The sequence below is a fragment of the Macaca thibetana genome, chromosome 1 (assembly GCF_024542745.1).
Source record: "Macaca thibetana thibetana isolate TM-01 chromosome 1, ASM2454274v1, whole genome shotgun sequence".
Taxonomy (NCBI): Eukaryota; Metazoa; Chordata; class Mammalia; order Primates; family Cercopithecidae; genus Macaca; species Macaca thibetana.
Window position 1 is genome coordinate 41,753,009 of NC_065578.1, and position 19,166 is coordinate 41,772,174.

At 41.8% G+C, this 19,166-nt stretch overlaps 1 protein-coding gene across 3 annotated transcripts in view; it reads left to right on the forward strand.

Annotated features, from left to right (window-relative positions):
* The first annotated feature begins 848 nt into the window (after positions 1–848).
* Positions 849–19,166, forward strand: part of YBX1 (Y-box binding protein 1) — a 33,927-nt gene continuing 15,609 nt past the window's right edge. The window contains exons 1-7 of one of the 3 annotated variants that reach the window (XM_050800170.1): positions 849–1,380; positions 2,053–2,116; positions 11,650–11,683; positions 14,349–14,438; positions 14,767–15,069; positions 15,301–15,383; positions 18,850–19,115. In XM_050800170.1, the coding sequence (XP_050656127.1) occupies positions 1,212–1,380; positions 2,053–2,116; positions 11,650–11,683; positions 14,349–14,438; positions 14,767–15,069; positions 15,301–15,383; positions 18,850–19,084 (978 nt within the window). In that variant the 5' untranslated portion in view covers positions 849–1,211 and the 3' untranslated portion in view covers positions 19,085–19,115. Of the gene's footprint in view, positions 1,381–1,639; positions 2,016–2,052; positions 2,117–11,649; positions 11,684–14,348; positions 14,439–14,766; positions 15,070–15,300; positions 15,384–18,849; positions 19,116–19,166 lie in introns of those variants that run through there. The other 2 variants (XM_050800171.1, XM_050800172.1) reach the window with 2 other exon arrangements.

Genomic DNA, 19,166 nt, shown 5'->3' on the forward strand with positions numbered 1-19,166 from the left:
CTCCCAAAATACTTCGTGCTTCTGCAGCTCTGGAGTATTTACCGTGTTGGCTGTTTAAATTTCTGCCTCCATCAGAAGGCAGAAACTGACTCGCGAACTATTCCATCCCCAGCCGATAGTAGACGCTTAAAAAAGAACGAAAGAAGGTGGGTGGAGGACTTCAGTAACATCAGGTGGCAGCCTCAATTTTATCGTTTGTGAAACGTGGATAGTAATTCCTCTATCACATGGCTGTTGTACGAATTAAATGAAAAAAAACATAGGACGCTAGCTTGTTCAATAAATGTGAGTTGAATTAAATCTGATTTGTGGCCAGTAGAAAAACACGTTAACACTTGAAAAGGAAGACACATTTTTAAAAATATATGCCTGGTAAAACGGATCAGAAGGCAGGTCCCCACGGAGCACACCCTCGCCCTAAACATGCTGAGCCCGGGCTGCCAGAGCCTGCGTGGTCCCTCCAAGGTGACTGCTCCGACAAAAGCGTACGCTCTTCAAACGCATACGTTTAAGGCAATTCCAGAAACCCTCGGCTGTGCCGCGAGTACACGGCCATTAAAGAAAAGACGACTCTATGCCCGCCGTAATGTTCTCAGATCACAGGGACCGTATTTGGTGCAGGGAGGGAGGGAAGCCTTTTCTTCACGGGGAGGTAAGGCGTCGTCGAGCCCCCTTCCAATCCCGGGTCCGGCCGGGTAATCCCTGCCCAGCGTTCGGGCGTGCCTTTTTTTCAGCCGAGACACAACCCTGAACGTCGGGCCCGCCAGCCCGGCGACTGCCTCGTGGAAGTCACGTTCCCTCTGCCCGTCCTCTCAGGTACTCTATGGTTTTCGTGGCCGACTACTCTAATTCTAGTTCCGGTCTCTATGGCGGCCGGCGGAGGCAGGAACGGTTGTAGGTCGGCTGAATTAGCCGCCAGACAGCCAATGAGAGTGGAGGACTGATAAAATGTTAGTCAATAGAAGCCAGGGACTGAGGTCAGGTGGGCAGATTGACAGTACCACCGGCCAGTGAACAACGCCTAGGGCGGGTCGATCGTAGGGCTTATCCCGCCTGTCCCGCCATTCTCGCTAGTTCGATCGGTAGCGGGAGCGGAGAGCGGACCCCAGAGAGCCCTGAGCAGCCCCACCGCCGCCGCCGGCCTAGTTACCATCACACCCCGGGAGGAGCCGCAGCTGCCGCAGCCGGCCCCAGTCACCATCACCGCAACCATGAGCAGCGAGGCCGAGACCCAGCAGCCGCCCGCCGCCCCCCCCCCCGCCCCCCCCGCCCTCAGCGCCGCCGACACCAAGCCCGGCACTACGGGCAGCGGCGCAGGGAGCGGTGGCCCGGGCGGCCTCACATCGGCGGCGCCTGCCGGCGGGGACAAGAAGGTCATCGGTGAGGACCGGACAGGGACGGGGGTGGGGCCCTCGGGCAGCCTGGCAGCGGAACCGTTAGCCGGGGCTGGGCGAGCCGGCGGGCGCGCGGCCGGTGGGGACCGACTCCGCGGCGCGCGGCCGCCCCTCCCCCCGCCCCCCCCACTCGCTCTTGCGGGGGCCCGCCCGGCAGGCGCGCGCACACTGCCTCCCGCGCCCCCTGTGGACCCCGCGCGGCCGCGCGCCCCTCCTCCTGCGGCCGCGCGCCGCCGACCGCGTGTGCGACGGGGTCCCCTCCCCGCCGACTGGCCTCGTGCGCTCGGGCCCGCACGCCGTTGTTCGCGTCTCCCCCACCCAGCTCCCTTCCGCGTGTGCTCGGAGGGCGCGGCGCACCGCCTACGCAGTCCGGAGCGGCTTCCCCTTCCCTCACGTGCTCTCCGTCCGCGGCCTGCGAACACACCCATCCTGGGCCCGCGCCCCGGGCCTGCCCGGGAGCGCCCCGCGCTTCAGACTCACCCACGTGTGCGGCGGCGGCGGCGTGGCCCCGGCGCGGACCCGCACCCAGGCGGTGGAGAGAAAGGGCTGTCAGGTGGCCGCGGCGGGCAGCGTGCGAGGGACCGGATGCCGAAGCGAGACGGGTTTGGAAAAGGATAGCTGGTAATCGTGGCTTGTTTTGCTTTGTTTTCTTTTCCAGCAACGAAGGTTTTGGGAACAGTAAAATGGTTCAATGTAAGGAACGGATATGGTTTCATCAACAGGTGAGCTGCTGGGCTCTGAAGCCTCCATCCTACCTTCTTGCTTGCTGCTTGCTGTGCCAATCCACAGTCCTCTTCTGAAAGGCGTTTACTACCTCTGGTGTATTAATGTGATTTTTTGTTTGTTTGTTTTCCTTGACGACTGGAGGGATTTGGGTTTAGAGAATGCCTTTGTTTTGCAGCTAAATATTAATTTGAAGCTAACTTCAAGGGCTTCGTCACAGCACAAAGCAATTTAAAAGGCAAGCGGAGTGAATGAGCCATTCCTTAACAGGGTAAACGGGAAAGTACGGTCCAGTAGATTTTTATTCTTGTCATCCTTTTCTACTTTATTGAACTCGGTATTTGAGAATGTGATCCACTGACATCGGATATTTACGCCTTGTTAACATTTTGGGGGTAAGAGGATTTGACGTGTCAAGTATATGAGGTTTTGTCATCTTTACCGAGAGGTTGTATTGCCTTTGTTTCACGTTTCATTTTAATACCTGAGATAAATTCTATATTAGCACAGCTTTGACCAGAGAGAACTGTTTTTATTTGTTCATAGATAATATATCTGCAAGAAAATGGTTTTTTTCCTTCAGTTCTTATTTTTCATTCTTCCTTGTCCTAAAATCATGCTGATGAAGTCAATTTCTGCTAGATCCCTGGCTGTAGCTTATTAGAGTGGCCATAGTCACTAGTAACTTGACATTGTTCTTCCTGTTTGAAGGTAAAGCTGCAGATACGTCTTTAGGACTTACCCTTCGGGTTGTTTGTGGCAGTGGTGGTGGTAACGTGCAGTAGACGCACAGTATTCCATGGGCTTCCTTGTGAGCCGGGCATCATTTTCAAGATGGCTGCCAAGGCTAGTAGTGCAGTTACATGGGTGTAGAGCACTGGGTATGCCAGTAGCAATCTTGGCCTCACAGGTATGGTACTTAAGTGCCATCTCAGCATTCTCTTGCTTACTTACTGTAGAAGACCTAAGCAGATGTTTAAAAGAACAACGTGGAATGGACAACAAATGGGCAAAATCAAGCTTAAGGACAGATTCATGGCCTGATGAAAAACTGTTCATTAATCAATCATAGAGTATTGTGGAAATACTCAAAGTAAGAGATAAGCATTTGATGATCTATTCTCTACTTTTGCAATTGTGGGAAAACATTTTGTTTCTTCCAGAATCTTAGGATTTTCCAACTTGTTCTATACTGTTTGCCTTCCTGGCTGGCTGAAACCACGGTTTTCATTAATTTTTTGATAAAAGCTTACTAGCAAAGAAGAAAGGGAATGCTTATATATGATTGGTAAACTGATAGCTTTTTAACTGATCTGTCTGAATTTATTAGTGTTTTAGTTTGTATTTGTGTCTTACTGACTGTCCTTACTACTGTAACTCTTAAACCAGTGGTTTTCAAATTTAAGTGTGCTTACCTTGGAAGGGTGTGATTTAAGTGGTGTATTTCTTCTGAGCTTTGGATTCATTAGGTCTGGGTACATTTTTAACAGGAATGATAATGGTCTTCGGGCCATACCTTCAAAATCACTGCTTTTAACCCTTGACCCAATGTAATGGTAACTCTGGTGTGCAAATATGCATCCTTTTCAGCAGATAGATCGCAGTTTTTGTATGTGTTTAAGAAGTTTTAGCATGTGCCTTGTTTCGCTGCATTTTTTTTAAAGTGGGCATAGGTTATGACATTTTTTGAAATCAATAGTTTTGTCCAAAATAAGAGTATTATCTTTACACTTTATAAGTATTTAGTCCATGAGATACTATTCATTGAATATCTCTGTTCTGAATTGGAATCAACTCAATTGGTCATCCTCCAGGGCAAGTTATGAATTGGCTTTTGATGGTCCTTTGGACTATCCTAACCTCGATTATTTTGTCAGATTAACTGGTTAAAATATTCTTTATGCTTCTGAACTGGTTGTTTTAATTATTCTGGGATTTTTTAATAAGATGCTGTAAAATCTGACTCCAATTAAATACAGGGAAGATTTGCTTTAATTAAGGAAAATGTATGTGTTAAATCAGTTTGGAAGCTAGCAGTTGGTTCTATATGTAGTTCCTGTAGTAGAACGAATGGACTTGGCTGGAGGCACCTGGCTCTTATGAGGGAGGCAGACTGACTGACACATAACGTGCTGTTTTCTGTATAAAGGAGAGAGTGCAGTGTTTGGGATGACTATTATGACGACTTTTAATTGCTGTTTTTGGATGCGCTGGATTATATGTTCTAGGATTGTACGGTATTTTTATAATTACAACATTGTATGTAAATTTTCTGCCTTTAAAGACGCAATTTCATTGTAAATGTGTTTATTCCAGCCTGAATTACCACCTGATGAATTGTTACAACCTTGTTAGAATTAATTCATTAAAGGGCTTCTCCCTGATTGGTTATATTGTGAAGAAGGTGCTAAGTAACATGAGAATAGAGCTTTTAAGAATAGTAGAAGTTTTGGCTTTATTTTGTTAGACTGTGTAATCTAGATATTCTAAGAAATTCATTGAGTTATTCTTTTGTGAACTCTGTCTACAAAACATAATTGGAGAATGTGACTTAGAGGGGTTTATTATGCTTCTCCTATATTACTGTTGAATGTTATTAGTGGTTGAGAATTGATCCATATTCACCAAAGATTACCATGAATTGGCAACAGTTTATGGTGACCAGAATAGGAATATTTTTCTGTTTCCAGAGTACTTAGAATGTCTAAATTAATAATTCTTTATGTTTTGAGGTGAAGAAAGAATTTGGAGCAAAGGTCACAAATTTGTGACCTTTCTAAGACTACTCCCAGATGCTTTGATTAGACAGCACAGTATTTTTTAAAGGAATTGGGATTAATTACTAACATTTGTAATTCAGGAGATGACACCAAGTAATCCAGATTATTATATTGTTAAGATCTGAACTTTAGCTAGCTTTGGGGGCTGTATTTCCACATAGTAAAAACCACCTGCCATATTGTCACCACGTTTGGGGGGAGTATACTTTTTTTTTTTTTTTTTTTTAACAACAGTCTGTCATGCATAGTTGTCTTAGGTTGCTGACTTCGCTTCACGCCTGGCCTCTGTGTGTGCATTTGAGTTGATTACCCATGGTCTGGGAAGATGTAATAAACCAAGCCAGGGAAAGGTTTAGCTCTCTTTAGTCACGCCTATCAGGTTTAAGTCTCCCTTTGGAGTGGGGGCTGCCTTGTGGGGATTCCATATGTACATAACTGATAGGTGACTTCCTTCACATGTTGGTGAAAATAGATACAGCTAACAAGTATTTATACTAGGGTCTATAGTAAGTGCTTAAAATGAGCCAATTCCCTTAATCTTTAAAAACTTTTGAGGTGTAGGTACTGTCACTCTGAGGCACAAAGAAGTTGTTACTTGCCCCCATAAGCATAGGTGATAAGTGGCAGGCAGGATTGGAACTGTTTTTTCATTCTGGAGTTAGTGTTCACCAACTGCTGTTATGCTGTCTCTGAAATAGACCCTAGCCATTTTCAATTTGGTGGTTGTCCACGTAGTTACAGATAATTTCTTAGGGTGATTATTTTTAGCCATTGAAAGATTCTTAAATGATCCAAGTATGTCACTGGGGCTCTTGTGTGCTGACTTGGTAGTTCCTGGATTTGAAAAGCTTTCTGCCTTTCACTATCTACTTTGTGAAGTTTGGGATTGTTAAAAAGTTCTAGTTTTAGCATGTAGGTCAGCTTTACAAATAAAAGGACTTGCTTAATTCCTGATACTGGGAGGCGAAGAATTGAAGGAGAGAACATTGCACCTTATCTTACTTAATCTTTATGTGGCCTGCAAGGTAAGAATGAATATTGCCTTTTTAAAGGGTGATTTTTTTTTTTTTTTTTTGAGATGGAGTTTCGCTCTTGTTTCCCAGGCTGGAGTGCAATAGTGTGATCTCACTGCAAGCTCCACTTCCCGGGTTCAAGCAATTCTCCTGCCTCAGCCTCCCAAGTAGCTGGGATTACAGGCACACGCCACCACACAGGCTAATCTTGTATCTTTAGTAGAGACAGGGTTTCTCCGTGTTGGCCAGGGTGGTCTCAAACTTCTGACCTCAGGTGATCCACCCGCCTCGGCTTCGCAAAGTGCTGCGATTACAGGTGTGAGCCACTGCGCGGGGCCTCTCAAGGGTGCTATTTTTTTTTTTTTTTAAGGGGGCAGTGTAAAGTACTTAATGTGTGGTGGGTGGGTGGTTGGTTGAGGTGGAATCTCTCTATGTTGCCCATACAGTTCTTGCACTCCTGGGCTCTGGGCTCAGGTGATCTTCCAGCTTCAGCCTCCCAAATGTGTGGTTCTTAATAAAAGTGGAAACCTTTGGAAGGATGTCATTACCGAAAATCTCTTGGGCTGTTAAAGTCACACTGGTCTTAACTCGATCAGGGTAGATCCATTGCTAAGCCATATAAGTCATGGGTAGACTGTAACATAACTGACAAAATGTTTTGGCACTAGGAAAGGCTTAAAGACTTTTCTGCAGGTGCTACTAAGGGAGAGACGTCGAAGGTTCCAAACTGGAACCCTAAAGACAAACATCAATGACATGTATGCAGGCGACATTAAGAGAGATTCATATGCTGGTTAGATTAGCCATTGATCTTAAGCTGGCAAGAAGTCATCCGTGTTCACCAAGTCACTGATACCTGTAGGTCCCACTCCCGTGTCCTCCCAAAGTAGAATCCTTTACTCTTGAAATCTAAGATAGAGAACTAGTATACAGTTTGACTCGTGAACAACGTGAGTTTGAACCGCACAGGTCCACTTACACAGATTTATTTTCATATATAAATATATTGGAAAAATGTTTGGAGATTTGCAACAACCTGAAAACTTCAGATGAGCCACATAGCCAAGAAGTATCCCCCAAAATAAGGAAAAGTTGAGTATGTTATGAATACCAAAAATGTGTAGATACTAGTCTGTTTTATTATTTACTACCATAAAATGTACACAAATCCATTAGAAAGTTAACTTGGCCATTTGCAGTTGAGAAATATAAACAAATATAAAGATTCAGGCAGTGTTAAATCATAACTGCACGACATTCACTGCTACTGCATTGAGCCCCTTAAAATGCCGTGTGACACTAATCATCTTCACATGAACAGTTGTCTCTCTAGTAAATTGTGTGTCAGTGAAAAGAACTTGTAGAATTGAGGTATTGTGGTTTAGTGCAATACTGTAAGTCTTGAATGACACCTTGGGACCCATGCAGAGTGGCAGTAGTGAAGCTGAGAAAAGTCATGGCGTTGTAAGAAGTTGAGTTGCTTGATATGTGCTGTAGATGAGGTCTACAGCTGGAATTACCTTTCAGACAGATGTACACTTACTGTGTTAAGTACAGTACTGTACATGTATTTTCTCTTACAACTTTCTTAGCATTTTCTTTAGCTTTATTGCAAGAATACAGTATATGATACATATAAGATAGAAAATGCGTTCGTTAATGATTTGTGTTACCAGTAAGGCTTTCCAGTCATGAGTAAGCCATTACATTTTGGAAGAGTCAAAAGTTATAGGCACATTTCAACTGTGCAGCAGGTTGGCACCTCAAACTTCCATCCACCGTCATAGATGTTGAGTTATTCAAGGATAGGCTGTATTACCTTCCTGTCCCCGTAGTCCTGGGGCTGCAATTACTGAGTTTGCTACCCTCCAATCTTGGCCCTTGGAAACAAACATACAGTCTGTCCTAAGGCAGAATCACAGACAATATGTGGGAAAAAGTGAGTCTGTTGGGTGTGAAGGGAGTTTAATAGAGAAGAAATACAAAGATAAGGGGAGTTGTTATCTTACAGTCATCTGTAAGGCTTGGAAATTGGTATCTGGTTGCTTTAGGTTATGAAGCATATAGATGCTAAATCCTGGAGTTTTTATAACCATAGGATTGTAAATTGGTATATGCAGTTAGGTGAATTAAGGTGTTAGACTAACTTGGTCTGGTAATCTGCAACAAAGTAGTAGTGTAAGAGCATTTAGTTATGGATAAAGTTATGAATAATAAGTCTTATTTAAGGCAATACTGTGGATTGGCAAAAAAGTTTTCTAAAATTTAGCTTTTTTTAATGTAGATATACAGCTAGGATAAAGATAGTTGTCTTTTAGGAGTGGGAGGGTGGTCAAACATGGTGAACATGCTGGAGTAGAGTCCTGGAGTTTGGATGGATTGGGCCATGAAAAGCAAATGCTGGAATTCCTAGTTCCTATGGCATGGAGAGTTATCAGGCAAACTGTAATTGTCTTTTGAGTTATTAAAAAGTTTTCCAGGGAAGTTAAAGTTTTTTGCCTTTGTTTTCCCATTTTGAGTTGCATTTTGTCTATTTTTAAGACCCTTACCAATCTGGATAGGCTGTACCATAGGAGTGGTAGCAATTAGATTTTAATTTAAAAAACTGGCTAGTATTAGTGAATATAAATGCCTGATACTAAGAGTTGAGTCCCTACCTTAGTAATGTAAGTTATTGTTTAGTGTAGTTTTTCTCATTTTGCAGGTAAAAAAGCCAATGAGGCAGCGTTCCTAGGTTACACAGCTGTTAATAGTTGAATCAAGACTAAAAGTCTAGCAGGGTGTGGTGGTGCACACCTGTAATCCCAGCTACTCATAGCTGAAGTGCAAGAACTTGAACCCGGAAGGCGGAGGTTGCAGTGAGCCAAGATCGCCACTGCACTCCAGCCTGGACAACAAAGTGAGATGCCATGTCAAAAAAAAAAAAAAAAATTGAATACTGTTTTCTTTCCTTTTTTTTTTTTTTTTTAAGTTCTGCAAAGGGGTTTAATAATGCAGATATCACGTTTCCATTTTTAACAACATATTTGTTTTCCATTTTCTTAACAATAGAAAGTGATTAAAATGTTTTCCCCAATATAATAATACAAATGGGAAATACTATAGTCATATACTAACCCAATAAATAAGATTCACCAGAAGCAAAATCCATTTTGCGGGTCCTGTATTGTTACATATGTACAGGGTACCAGCACCAGAATCACTTTTTTTTTTTTTTTTTTTTTTTTTTTTTTTTTTTGTATTTTTAGTAGAGACAGGGTTTCACCGTGTTAGGATGGTCTGGATCTCCTGACCTCGTGATCTGCCCACCTCGGCCTCCCAAAGTGCTGAGATTACAGGCATGAGCCACCGCACCTGGCCCAGAATCACATTTAAACTAATACTTTTTATTTCTAATTAAAAAGAAAACAATGCAGGGCACACCTGTGACCTGCGAGTCTAATTGGACATATGTGTGTGTCAGACTATGCAGGTACCCAAGAAGAATACAAAAAAATATTTTATCCAGATTTGGAGTTCAGGGCCTGATTGCCCCAGCTTAAGCCGGTAGGAACTTGACAGCTTGTTCACACCTCTCATCTGTAGTCATAGTTTCTCTTTCTCCAAACTCTTTTCTCCCTAACTACTCTGTGCCATTTAGACTGGAAATTCTAACAGGTAGCTTTTTCTTTCTGAATTATCTTTACTACTATATAATTTTTATTTTCAGAATATTCCTTATTTGTACATCTTGAAGACATTTCTTTATAGTAGATGGAGGAGCTAGAGCTTATATTCACTGCCAGAAAAGGGTCAGTTCCAGTGTTAATTTCCCAGCAAACACCTGAGAGAAAAACTGAACAGAAAAGAGGAGTGATAGCTGGCAGAGCAGTGACACCTGCACCCAGAAAGCTGCTCTGCAACTGTCTAATATTTGAGGCTCTGCTTTGTTATAACTGCTGATTTAAACTAGAGATTCTGGCTGGTTGCAAATTCAAAGCAGATCAATACATTTAAATCACTGGTTCAACAAATCACTTTTTTTAAATGGTATAATGTTTTTATTGCAATTGAGGACGTTTTCAATAAATATCTTGAGCTTAAGACCGTGGCTAAGTGTTCCTTTTGGAGTACTTTTTTTTTTTTTTTTTTTTTTTTTTTTTTTGAGACGGAGTCCCGCTCTGTCGCCCAGGCTGGAGTGCAGTGGCCAGATCTCAGCTCACTGCAAGCTCCGCCTCCCGGGTTCACGCCCGTTCTCCTGCCTCAGCCTCCCGAGTAGCTGGAACTAGAGGCGCCCGCCACCTCGCCCGGCTAGTTTTTTGTATTTTTTAGTAGAGACGGGGTTTCACCGTGTTAGCCAAGATGGTCTCGATCTCCTGACCTCGTGATCCGCCCGTCTCGGCCTCCCAAAGTGCTGGGATTACAGGCTTGAGCCACCGCGCCCGGCCTTCAGTTTTTTTTGTTTTTGTTTTTTTTTTGGAGTACTCTTTTTACTGTCATGACATTGGTCAGTGAACTATGTTGATTTCAGATATCTATCTATGTACCCACAAAACACCTCCCTGTTTTTGCAGGAGTGACATTACCGTGTGTGTAATGGCAGCCTTGTACTTTCTCTGTTTAGAGACAGGGTCTTGCTCTGTTGCACAGGGTGGAGTGTAGCGGCATGATGATAGCTCACTGCACCCTCATTTCCTGGGCTTGGGCCCCAGCTAATTTTTTATTTTTTGTAAATACGGGGTCTTGCCCCATAACTACTTATAATTCTTTTTATTGCAGGGTATGATGATATTGGTATGTGAATGAATACCTGTTGTAACTGCATTAGAAGGCATAACAAACAGTCAGTGCCACCACAAAATGTATCGATAAAGAAATGATGTATTACCCGGATACCATGAGTAGCATTATCAATAATGAAAAATTCTCCACAGAAGCAGGCAGGTCACTACAGGCCTGGAAATCTGTTCCCTTCTCCAGTGGTGGTTCTTGCTCCTAGTATTACCACTTTAATCCCAGTCTGCAGGCTAAAAAGTGAGATTATTCTCTACTTTCCCCTCACTTCTGACTTCAGTTATCCACAAAGTCTTTCTCATTTTGCCTCAAAAAGAGATCTCAAATGTCTTCTCATATATGGCTCTGTGGTCTAAACCTTCATCAGTCCTGGTGTGGGCTTGTGGAGTAGCTTTTACAACTAACTGGGCCTTTCCTACATTCAAACATACCTTATCACCCAAAGGCCACAGTTCACATTAGGTTTCACTCTTTGCATTGTACATTCTATTGCTAGGGGAGGAGGTTCTACTCGTTTTTATGATCTCAAGGAAAGTTGGTAGTAGGGGATGGTGAAGAGGAAATGATTGAAGGATAAGGTGAGAGTGTAATTACTACTTCTGTTGATAACCATGCTCTAGAGGTAAGAGGAGGGTGTGCTAGAACAGTTAATGTTTAATAGGATAAGGAGGGGCAGAATATATGTTGCTAGTCACTGCTACCCTCTTAATTATGGCTCAGTAGGTCACACTTTAATTTCTTAGACTTTTTTTTTTTTTTTTTTGCTTATCTTACAGGTAATGAGGCTACAACTGTTTGCAACTGCTTAAGTCTTTAAAGCAGAGAGCATGGTGGCTTGTGTTTTTTTATTTTCGCCAAATTTCCTGGTAGCTAATTGGCAGCCAGAGAGTCTCTGGGAAAATTAATCTTTGACAACATGAGATGTATTTCATTTTCTAACGTGTTCAACTTGGTTCTGTCTTGCAGGAATGACACCAAGGAAGATGTATTTGTACACCAGGTGAGTGCTTGTGTAGATATTTGCACTTCTGATTCAAGGATTGTGAGAAGAAAAGGTTAGATATGTTTTCAACTTTTGTTCCTTATAAAAGGTTAAGTCCAGCCACCAGTTTATTTACTTACTACAGGAGTAGTAGCATGCTTAAAATGTATACATTGAAATGTGTTAGAGTTGACTTAATTATCCTAGACATTTCAAATTGGAATTTTGTCAACAGCTGTGGCTTTCTCAAATGTTGAGTCAAACTCACTGCACTAACTATTTATACCTAATTTCAGATGAACAAATTACTCCATGATTCTAAAGTTGAACAAATAATGTTGCTGCAAATACACAGAAACTTTGGCAAGAAGTTTTCAGAGGCTTTTAGATCTGCCTGTAGGGACAAATCTCCATAATCAAGGGTAAATAAGACAGACCTGCAAAACATAGTAATTGAAGTGAATACTTGAAAAGTAGCGTAAAGAGCCTTCTACTTATTTTAAATCACTTTGAATGGGTATTGGGTTTTTTTGTTTTGTTCGTTTGTTTAACCTTTGGAGAGTTTTGGCTGGCTTGGAAAATGAAAAAATTCTCACTAGTTTAAGGTTAAGTGAGGGGAAGTGTGACAAGATTGGCAGCTACTCATTAAATAATTTTTTAGATTGGCTTCCAGTGTTTTGGAAAGAAAAAACTGTTAACATAGGATGAGTACTACATACTGAACTTTCTCCTCAAGTATCATTTAAGGAAAATGTTTGTACATTCGGGAATTAAGATTGTTAATGTAAACCACTGTCAAGTGTCTATTAATACCTCAAATTTAGGTATAAGCTACATTGAATGTACTTATTCTTACAGATACAAAATGGGTAGGAAAAAATATGTTTGTGCTATCAGTTTTCTCCTGAAGACTTTTGAAATATTGTCAACTTGTATTAAAGTTAGAGACCATAACTACTTTTTTGTACTATAGTCCAGAAATCAAAAGACCTAAAGTCAATTTCCATACTCACATTTAATTAAGATACTAGCTTGTATGGCAGCATGTTTCATAGGAAGGGCTGTCATAGGTTGGTGCTTTGTAGCTCACTGAAATGTCCTACACAGCATTCGATGGCAAGGAGGAAGCTGTATCAATTTCTAGTACATCCACAACCCAATCAGGTAGTTCAGGGTCAATTTTAATTATGGAAACATTTAAAATTCTAAATGTAGATAAATACAGGACTACTTCAGACAAATGTTATTTTAAAGCAAATGTTTTATAAAATTGGTATTCTTGTTTGGGTGAACACAGCTCACCTGTTCCTTATTCCCCTTCTACATATTCAAAAGAATATGTAGACTTAGGAACAAGAGACAGCAAAGTTTATCAGTCTTGTTGCCTGTTGGCAACCCTTAAGGGTTGGGGTTGGGGCAGGGGTTGGAGATGTTGATAAAAATAAAGAGTTGGGATTTTAATTATCCGTACTTCTGCTATCCCCTATGACTGCAGGTAATTGATAGTTGGCTATATATGAAAGGTATGAAAACTATGTGACAGTTTAAATGACAGATGAGATCAATTATTTGACTCAACTCACCCGGTTGTACTGATTCTCAAGGTGCCACCAATAGCTTTCATTTTTTTGGAAGTGGTTTCAACATGTAGTTGTTTCCTGGGACTTTGGCTGCTCAGGTCTTAGTGGTGTATCAAGGAGACTGCAGTTCTGGGCAGCTTCACTTAATTGGCCTCAGATTCATTGGTTGTCCTGTCTCCTCTGCAGTGGAAATGCGTGAGTGATCCTGTAATGGATATAGCTGGGATTTGGAGTGAACATGGAATTTGGAGACCCAATACCTGGGTTTAGAAAGTCTCCTTACTAACTGTGTGACCTTGGGCAAGTCACCTAACTTTAAAGCCTGTTACATTATCTGTAAAATGGGATTAACAATGCTTTCACATGTCCTGTCTCATAATGAGATTGAATAGGTAGTAAGTGAAAGAATATTGCAAAAAAATTTCATAGAAACGTGAGATGTTACTCTTCCTCCCTTCTCCTAACAGTCTGAGAAGTAGAAGCAACAAGTCTCTAATACAAGAGTTATTGAATGCTGGAGAGGTGATAAGTAACAATTCCATGCAGTCAGATCATATAAAGAATGACATAGTTAATACACGTGAATTGCATTTCCACTGACGTATTATCAGATTGGAAGGGATTTGGGTTGACATTTGTAATTGAGTTTGATATGGTAACACAGGGGCAAAGTTGGTTTGGTCAGCTGTGAAGCATGCAAAACCCAACTCGCCTGTCATCTAAACTGACCCATGTGGGGCCACCTTCTACTATTAAGTGCAGTCTTTAGGGGATAGATGGATATCCTCATTTGTTCAAAATTACATATAATGCTTTTGCAAAAAGCAGTTTTTAAAATGTTGTGTCTGTCTTGAGTGTTAAATTACTTGTTTTAGTTTTGTAAATAGTGGTAAAATGCTGGGGCCTTGTATGATTGGAGTGTTTTTGTTGAAGTTGGGGATAGCGTGGTCCCTGCTTTCCTAAATTTATTGATGATTTGGTCTTATTTAAAGCAAATCTTAAGTGTATATCCAAGCTAAAATAATATTGACTCTGGTACATTTTAAATGAAAAAGCACATTATTCTCCCCTGTTAATCTGTTTTTGGAATGTGATATTACTAGACTGCCATAAAGAAGAATAACCCCAGGAAGTACCTTCGCAGTGTAGGAGATGGAGAGACTGTGGAGTTTGATGTTGTTGAAGGAGAAAAGGTGAGGATGCTTTTTGTGTAAAGGTTTGACTTCAGTATGGAAATATTTTGGAAGTCTCATCTGTTAGGATGGTGGCTCTAATGTGGATGGATGTGTTCAGGTGACCTCATGAACACAGGTGCATCAAGCCTAATGTTCTGGCTGCAGTTAGAGGGCAGTCTCTTCAGAACAGTGAGGAACTGATATTTAGTCATTTCTGTGCACCCCTGGCCACGCAGTCACCCACCCCCCTTTTTGTTTTCCTTAACTTTGTTTTTTGCTTTGTTTGAAATTTGTTGAAAGTGTTCTGATTTCCTTTGTCACTATCAATATGTAATGGCTTTTGTAGGGTGCGGAGGCAGCAAATGTTACAGGTCCTGGTGGTGTTCCAGTTCAAGGCAGTAAATATGCAGCAGACCGTAACCATTATAGACGCTATCCACGTCGTAGGGGTCCTCCACGCAATTACCAGCAAAATTACCAGAATAGTGAGAGTGGGGAAAAGAACGAGGGATCGGAGAGTGCTCCCGAAGGCCAGGCCCAACAACGCCGGCCCTACCGCAGGCGAAGGTTCCCACCTTACTACATGCGGAGACCCTATGGGCGTCGACCACAGTATTCCAACCCTCCTGTGCAGGGAGAAGTGATGGAGGTAAGTTTCACCATCAGCAACAGCAATGTGATAAGTTCTGGTAGGACTGTTTAGAGCTGTTAATCATATGGAAAGCACCTTTGATTCCTAGTAAGAACTAACAGGATTAATTTATAGTGTAGTCACAGTTACTAGATGGTCTGATTTTTTGTTTGTTTTTTAACTCTGGATTTCCTGGTAAGGTTATTATGTTACTGACCCAGTAGCCTTGATTTCCATTATCTTTTTCAGGGTGCTGACAACCAGGGTGCAGGAGAACAAGGTAGACCAGTGAGGCAGAATATGTATCGGGGATATAGACCACGATTCCGCAGGTATGGTCCACATAAACCTCTGTTAGAACTCAGCAATATCATGCCTCTCCCGCAGACTTTTGGACTCATTTTTCTGTTAACACTTCACGTTTCCTTTCATCAGATGCCTAAGAGGTGAACCTGTTAAAAACAGCTCATATAGATGAGGTCAGCTTTATACATAAAATTTTTTTTTTTAAATGATGAGGGTATGGAATTTCAAATTTTCTATCCTTGAACAGGTAAGATAATATTTTAAACCACGTCTTTTAAACCTGCCTCCTTGGTAGGGAGAAAGGAAAGCATTAGGAGTATCTGAATTGTACCATGGCATTAGTGAAGAATCAGCAGTAAGTGTTAACCACTTGAAATGGCATACATAATCTTCCACTAATTACTTCTTAGTTTAGGTATGTACCCCCCCTTTTTTTGGAGTTGGGATGTCATCTCAAAGTTGCAAAATGAAATTGCTCCATGAAGAATTTACATTCTGGGAGGAAAAATCTGGTCTATCATTAGACAACTAATCTATCTGCTTGAATGGGTATTAGAAATCTTATTAATAGATGTCATTATTAGAGTAATGGAGGAAAAATTCCGTGAGCCAAGCATATTTTAGTCCATGCTGTGGTGTGCTTTAAGGCAGCGTTCCCAGTCCCACGGTGGTAGGATAGAATGGTGTAATCGTTCTTTCTGTGAGGGTTTGCTATTGAAGTATTAATTGTTCATAGGTGATCCCTAAAATCTGACAGGTACCTCTGAAGAATCAAACCAATACAGTAATAATGCATCTTAACTGATCACTTAAATCACAACTTTTAAATCCCCAAATTTTTAAGTGTCAAGTTTATTATTCTAGAAGTATCCAACATATCCAAAATATACTGTGAGTATATTTTGAGGGGGTTTCTGTATATAGGTTTTTAAATTTTACAAAAGTCGGAGCACTTAGTGTAGTTTTAGGAACTAGGGAATCTAGTTGAGGTTGTATTACATACTTATCAGCACGTGTACATTGAGAGTTTTGCAAGAGCAGCTGATGTCATCATATTTCTTGTGTTAATATATGTCCTGTCCTGAGTTTTCAGTTAAAAGAGCTGGGATCCTAACTGATCACTACTAGAATTGAAGATCTCTGATTCAGTTTTCTGCCAGGAGATTGTGTTAGCCAGATGCTGGATGTTGAAGATAGATGGGTTTTTATTTTTCAAAGTAGGTCTAAAATAGGCTCTCATGTATTAAGTCCATGGGTTCCAGCAGCAGAATCTTTGGTTTACCTTTTTGTTACACTGAAGAGCTTAAATGTTTTGCCAAACTAGTTTCATAGATGTCCTTAAAAATAGTATAATTTTGTGTTTGTATTCAGTGCTTCAGTTCACTGTTGAGCAAATTGTTTTTATATTGACAAACAAGAAGCTTGAGATTGACTTGTCTCTTAGAAAGGTATCTTTATCCATTGTTACCCCTCCAGTGCAAAGGTTTTTGCCATTTCGTTTAAGTTAGACTTAATGTCTACGTGTTTCCATGTTTAGAATGCTCAATCCTGCCAGATAGTTAGCAGAAGTAACATATAATTGCTTTGAAGTTATTAATGAATGCTAGACTTTCCAAACTGTGCAGGAATCTTTTGTTCAAATGAGAGTAAATGAAACATGCTGCGCCTAATGCATGGAGTGGTGTGGTAAAATCCTGGCTGGTGTGGGTTCAAGAGCAAATTGAAAGAGAAGTCTTAAGACAGAGTGTAGTACAAGTTTTGCTGAAAAGGAGACAGGTAGCAGGGGAAAATGGGGAGTGAAAAAGGGAGAGTTTTTTTGAGAAATAATATTTATAGGCTGAAATGCAATCGAGGATAACGGTTGATGGCAGGAAAGTGACTGCTGGAATGTTTTCTTCCTCAGAGAGAGTTGGGTTTTGCCCACAGGTGAAAATGTTGACCTGTTGTTAGAAACCTGATGTTTTCATGTGTAAGAAACAAGAATACATGGGCAAACATGTTTAATGGGAAGACATGGAAGCCTTTGTTTGCTCAATTGAGTCAAAAGAAGAGGAAGTTTGAAAAGTTTGGGGCAAAGAACCCTGTAGCAGAGAAAATAGAGATGGTAAATTTGTAAGTAATAGGATAACAATCATAAATTAGAAGTGAGTTCACCCAGCTTGGCTCTGTGTTTCTAGCCATTTGAGCATCAGGCTCAGATTGGGCAGAGAGTTGGGTTTCTCTGGCATTGGTTTATCCAGACTTAGACCCTGGGGTAGGGATTGGTCATATGATTAATGGTGGACTTTATACTTGGATAAAGAGGGGAGAAAAGGGGAACATGAGGGGTTTTTAAAAATTGTGTTGTAGAGATGGAGTTGCACTGTGTTACTCAAGCAGTCTTGAACTGCCCTCAAGTGATCCTCCCCAAGTGTTAGGATTACAGGTGTAAGCCACTGTGCCCAACCTTGGAGTGAGATGAACAGGTGATAGGATCGCTGTATTACAGGTCCTAGATGAAGAATGAGAAAACGATAAGGAATTAACTAGGAAAAATCAGAAGGTACATAATTGGAAAGGTGGGTGGTATAACTGAGAAAACCCAGGTAGAAAACAGCTGGACTGGGAGGTCGGTCTGAAAGCCCAGGTTATTAGAAGCTGTTATCCTCGAACCTTAATAATAACTGCAATAAGAAAAAGATAGTAAATGGAGCAGAATCCAAAATAAGATGAAACGCCTACAGTTTTTAGAAGCTAGGAGAGTTGATTTAGAAGCCACAATAAGGTTAGAACAGTCACCACTGGAGGGTTACAGAGAAAAGTCAGAACAATTTTGTTGAAGATTCATCATGAGTTCCAAAAGATGTGGGGAAAGAGTTTTAGAATGTACAAAGGTAAATGTGAATTTATTCCCATGATAACTGATAGATACTAAAGGCCTGGGGCTTTCTGGAGTGCTCAGGGTATGGGTGAAGGAAAGGCCAGGAATCCATCGTTTCTGAGCACTGGGGGAAAGAAAATCCCAAAATTTAGTATCTTTATCTTGGTGATTAAAAGACTCAAGCCTTTAATCCCAGCACTTTTTGGGAGGCCAAGGAGGGAAGATAGCTTGAGCTCGGGAATTGAAGACCAGCCTGGGAAACATAGCAAGATATCTCTACTAAAAATCAGACATTAATGAGGCATGAGGGCTTGCCTATAGTCCTAGCTACTCAGGAGTCTGAGATGGGAAGATCACTTGAGCCTGGAAGATAGAGGCCACAGTGAGCTGTCATCATGCCATGGCACTTTAGCCTGGGCAACAAAGCAAGACTCCCAACCCGCCGACACCCACACCCCCCCCCCCCCCCCCCCCCAAAAAAAAAAATCTCCTTACACAAATTGCCTACAGACCGCTTGATACAGAGAATGGGCCAGACATGGTGAGTTAGTTGTGAACCAACTGGTAACACTGGTAGGTGTGTTGAAGAGAGAAGGTTTTATCATTCTTAAATTTGACACTGTTCATTGCAGGGGCCCTCCTCGCCAAAGACAGCCTAGAGAGGACGGCAATGAAGAAGATAAAGAAAATCAAGGAGATGAGACCCAAGGTCAGCAGCCACCTCAACGTCGGTACCGCCGCAACTTCAATTACCGACGCAGACGCCCAGAAAACCCTAAACCACAAGATGGCAAAGAGACAAAAGCAGCCGATCCACCAGCTGAGAATTCGTCCGCTCCCGAGGCTGAGCAGGGCGGGGCTGAGTAAATGCCGGCTTACCATCTCTACCATCATCCGGGTAAGCAAGCTTGGATGGCCATCATTTATGACAATTGTGAGTGGTGACCAT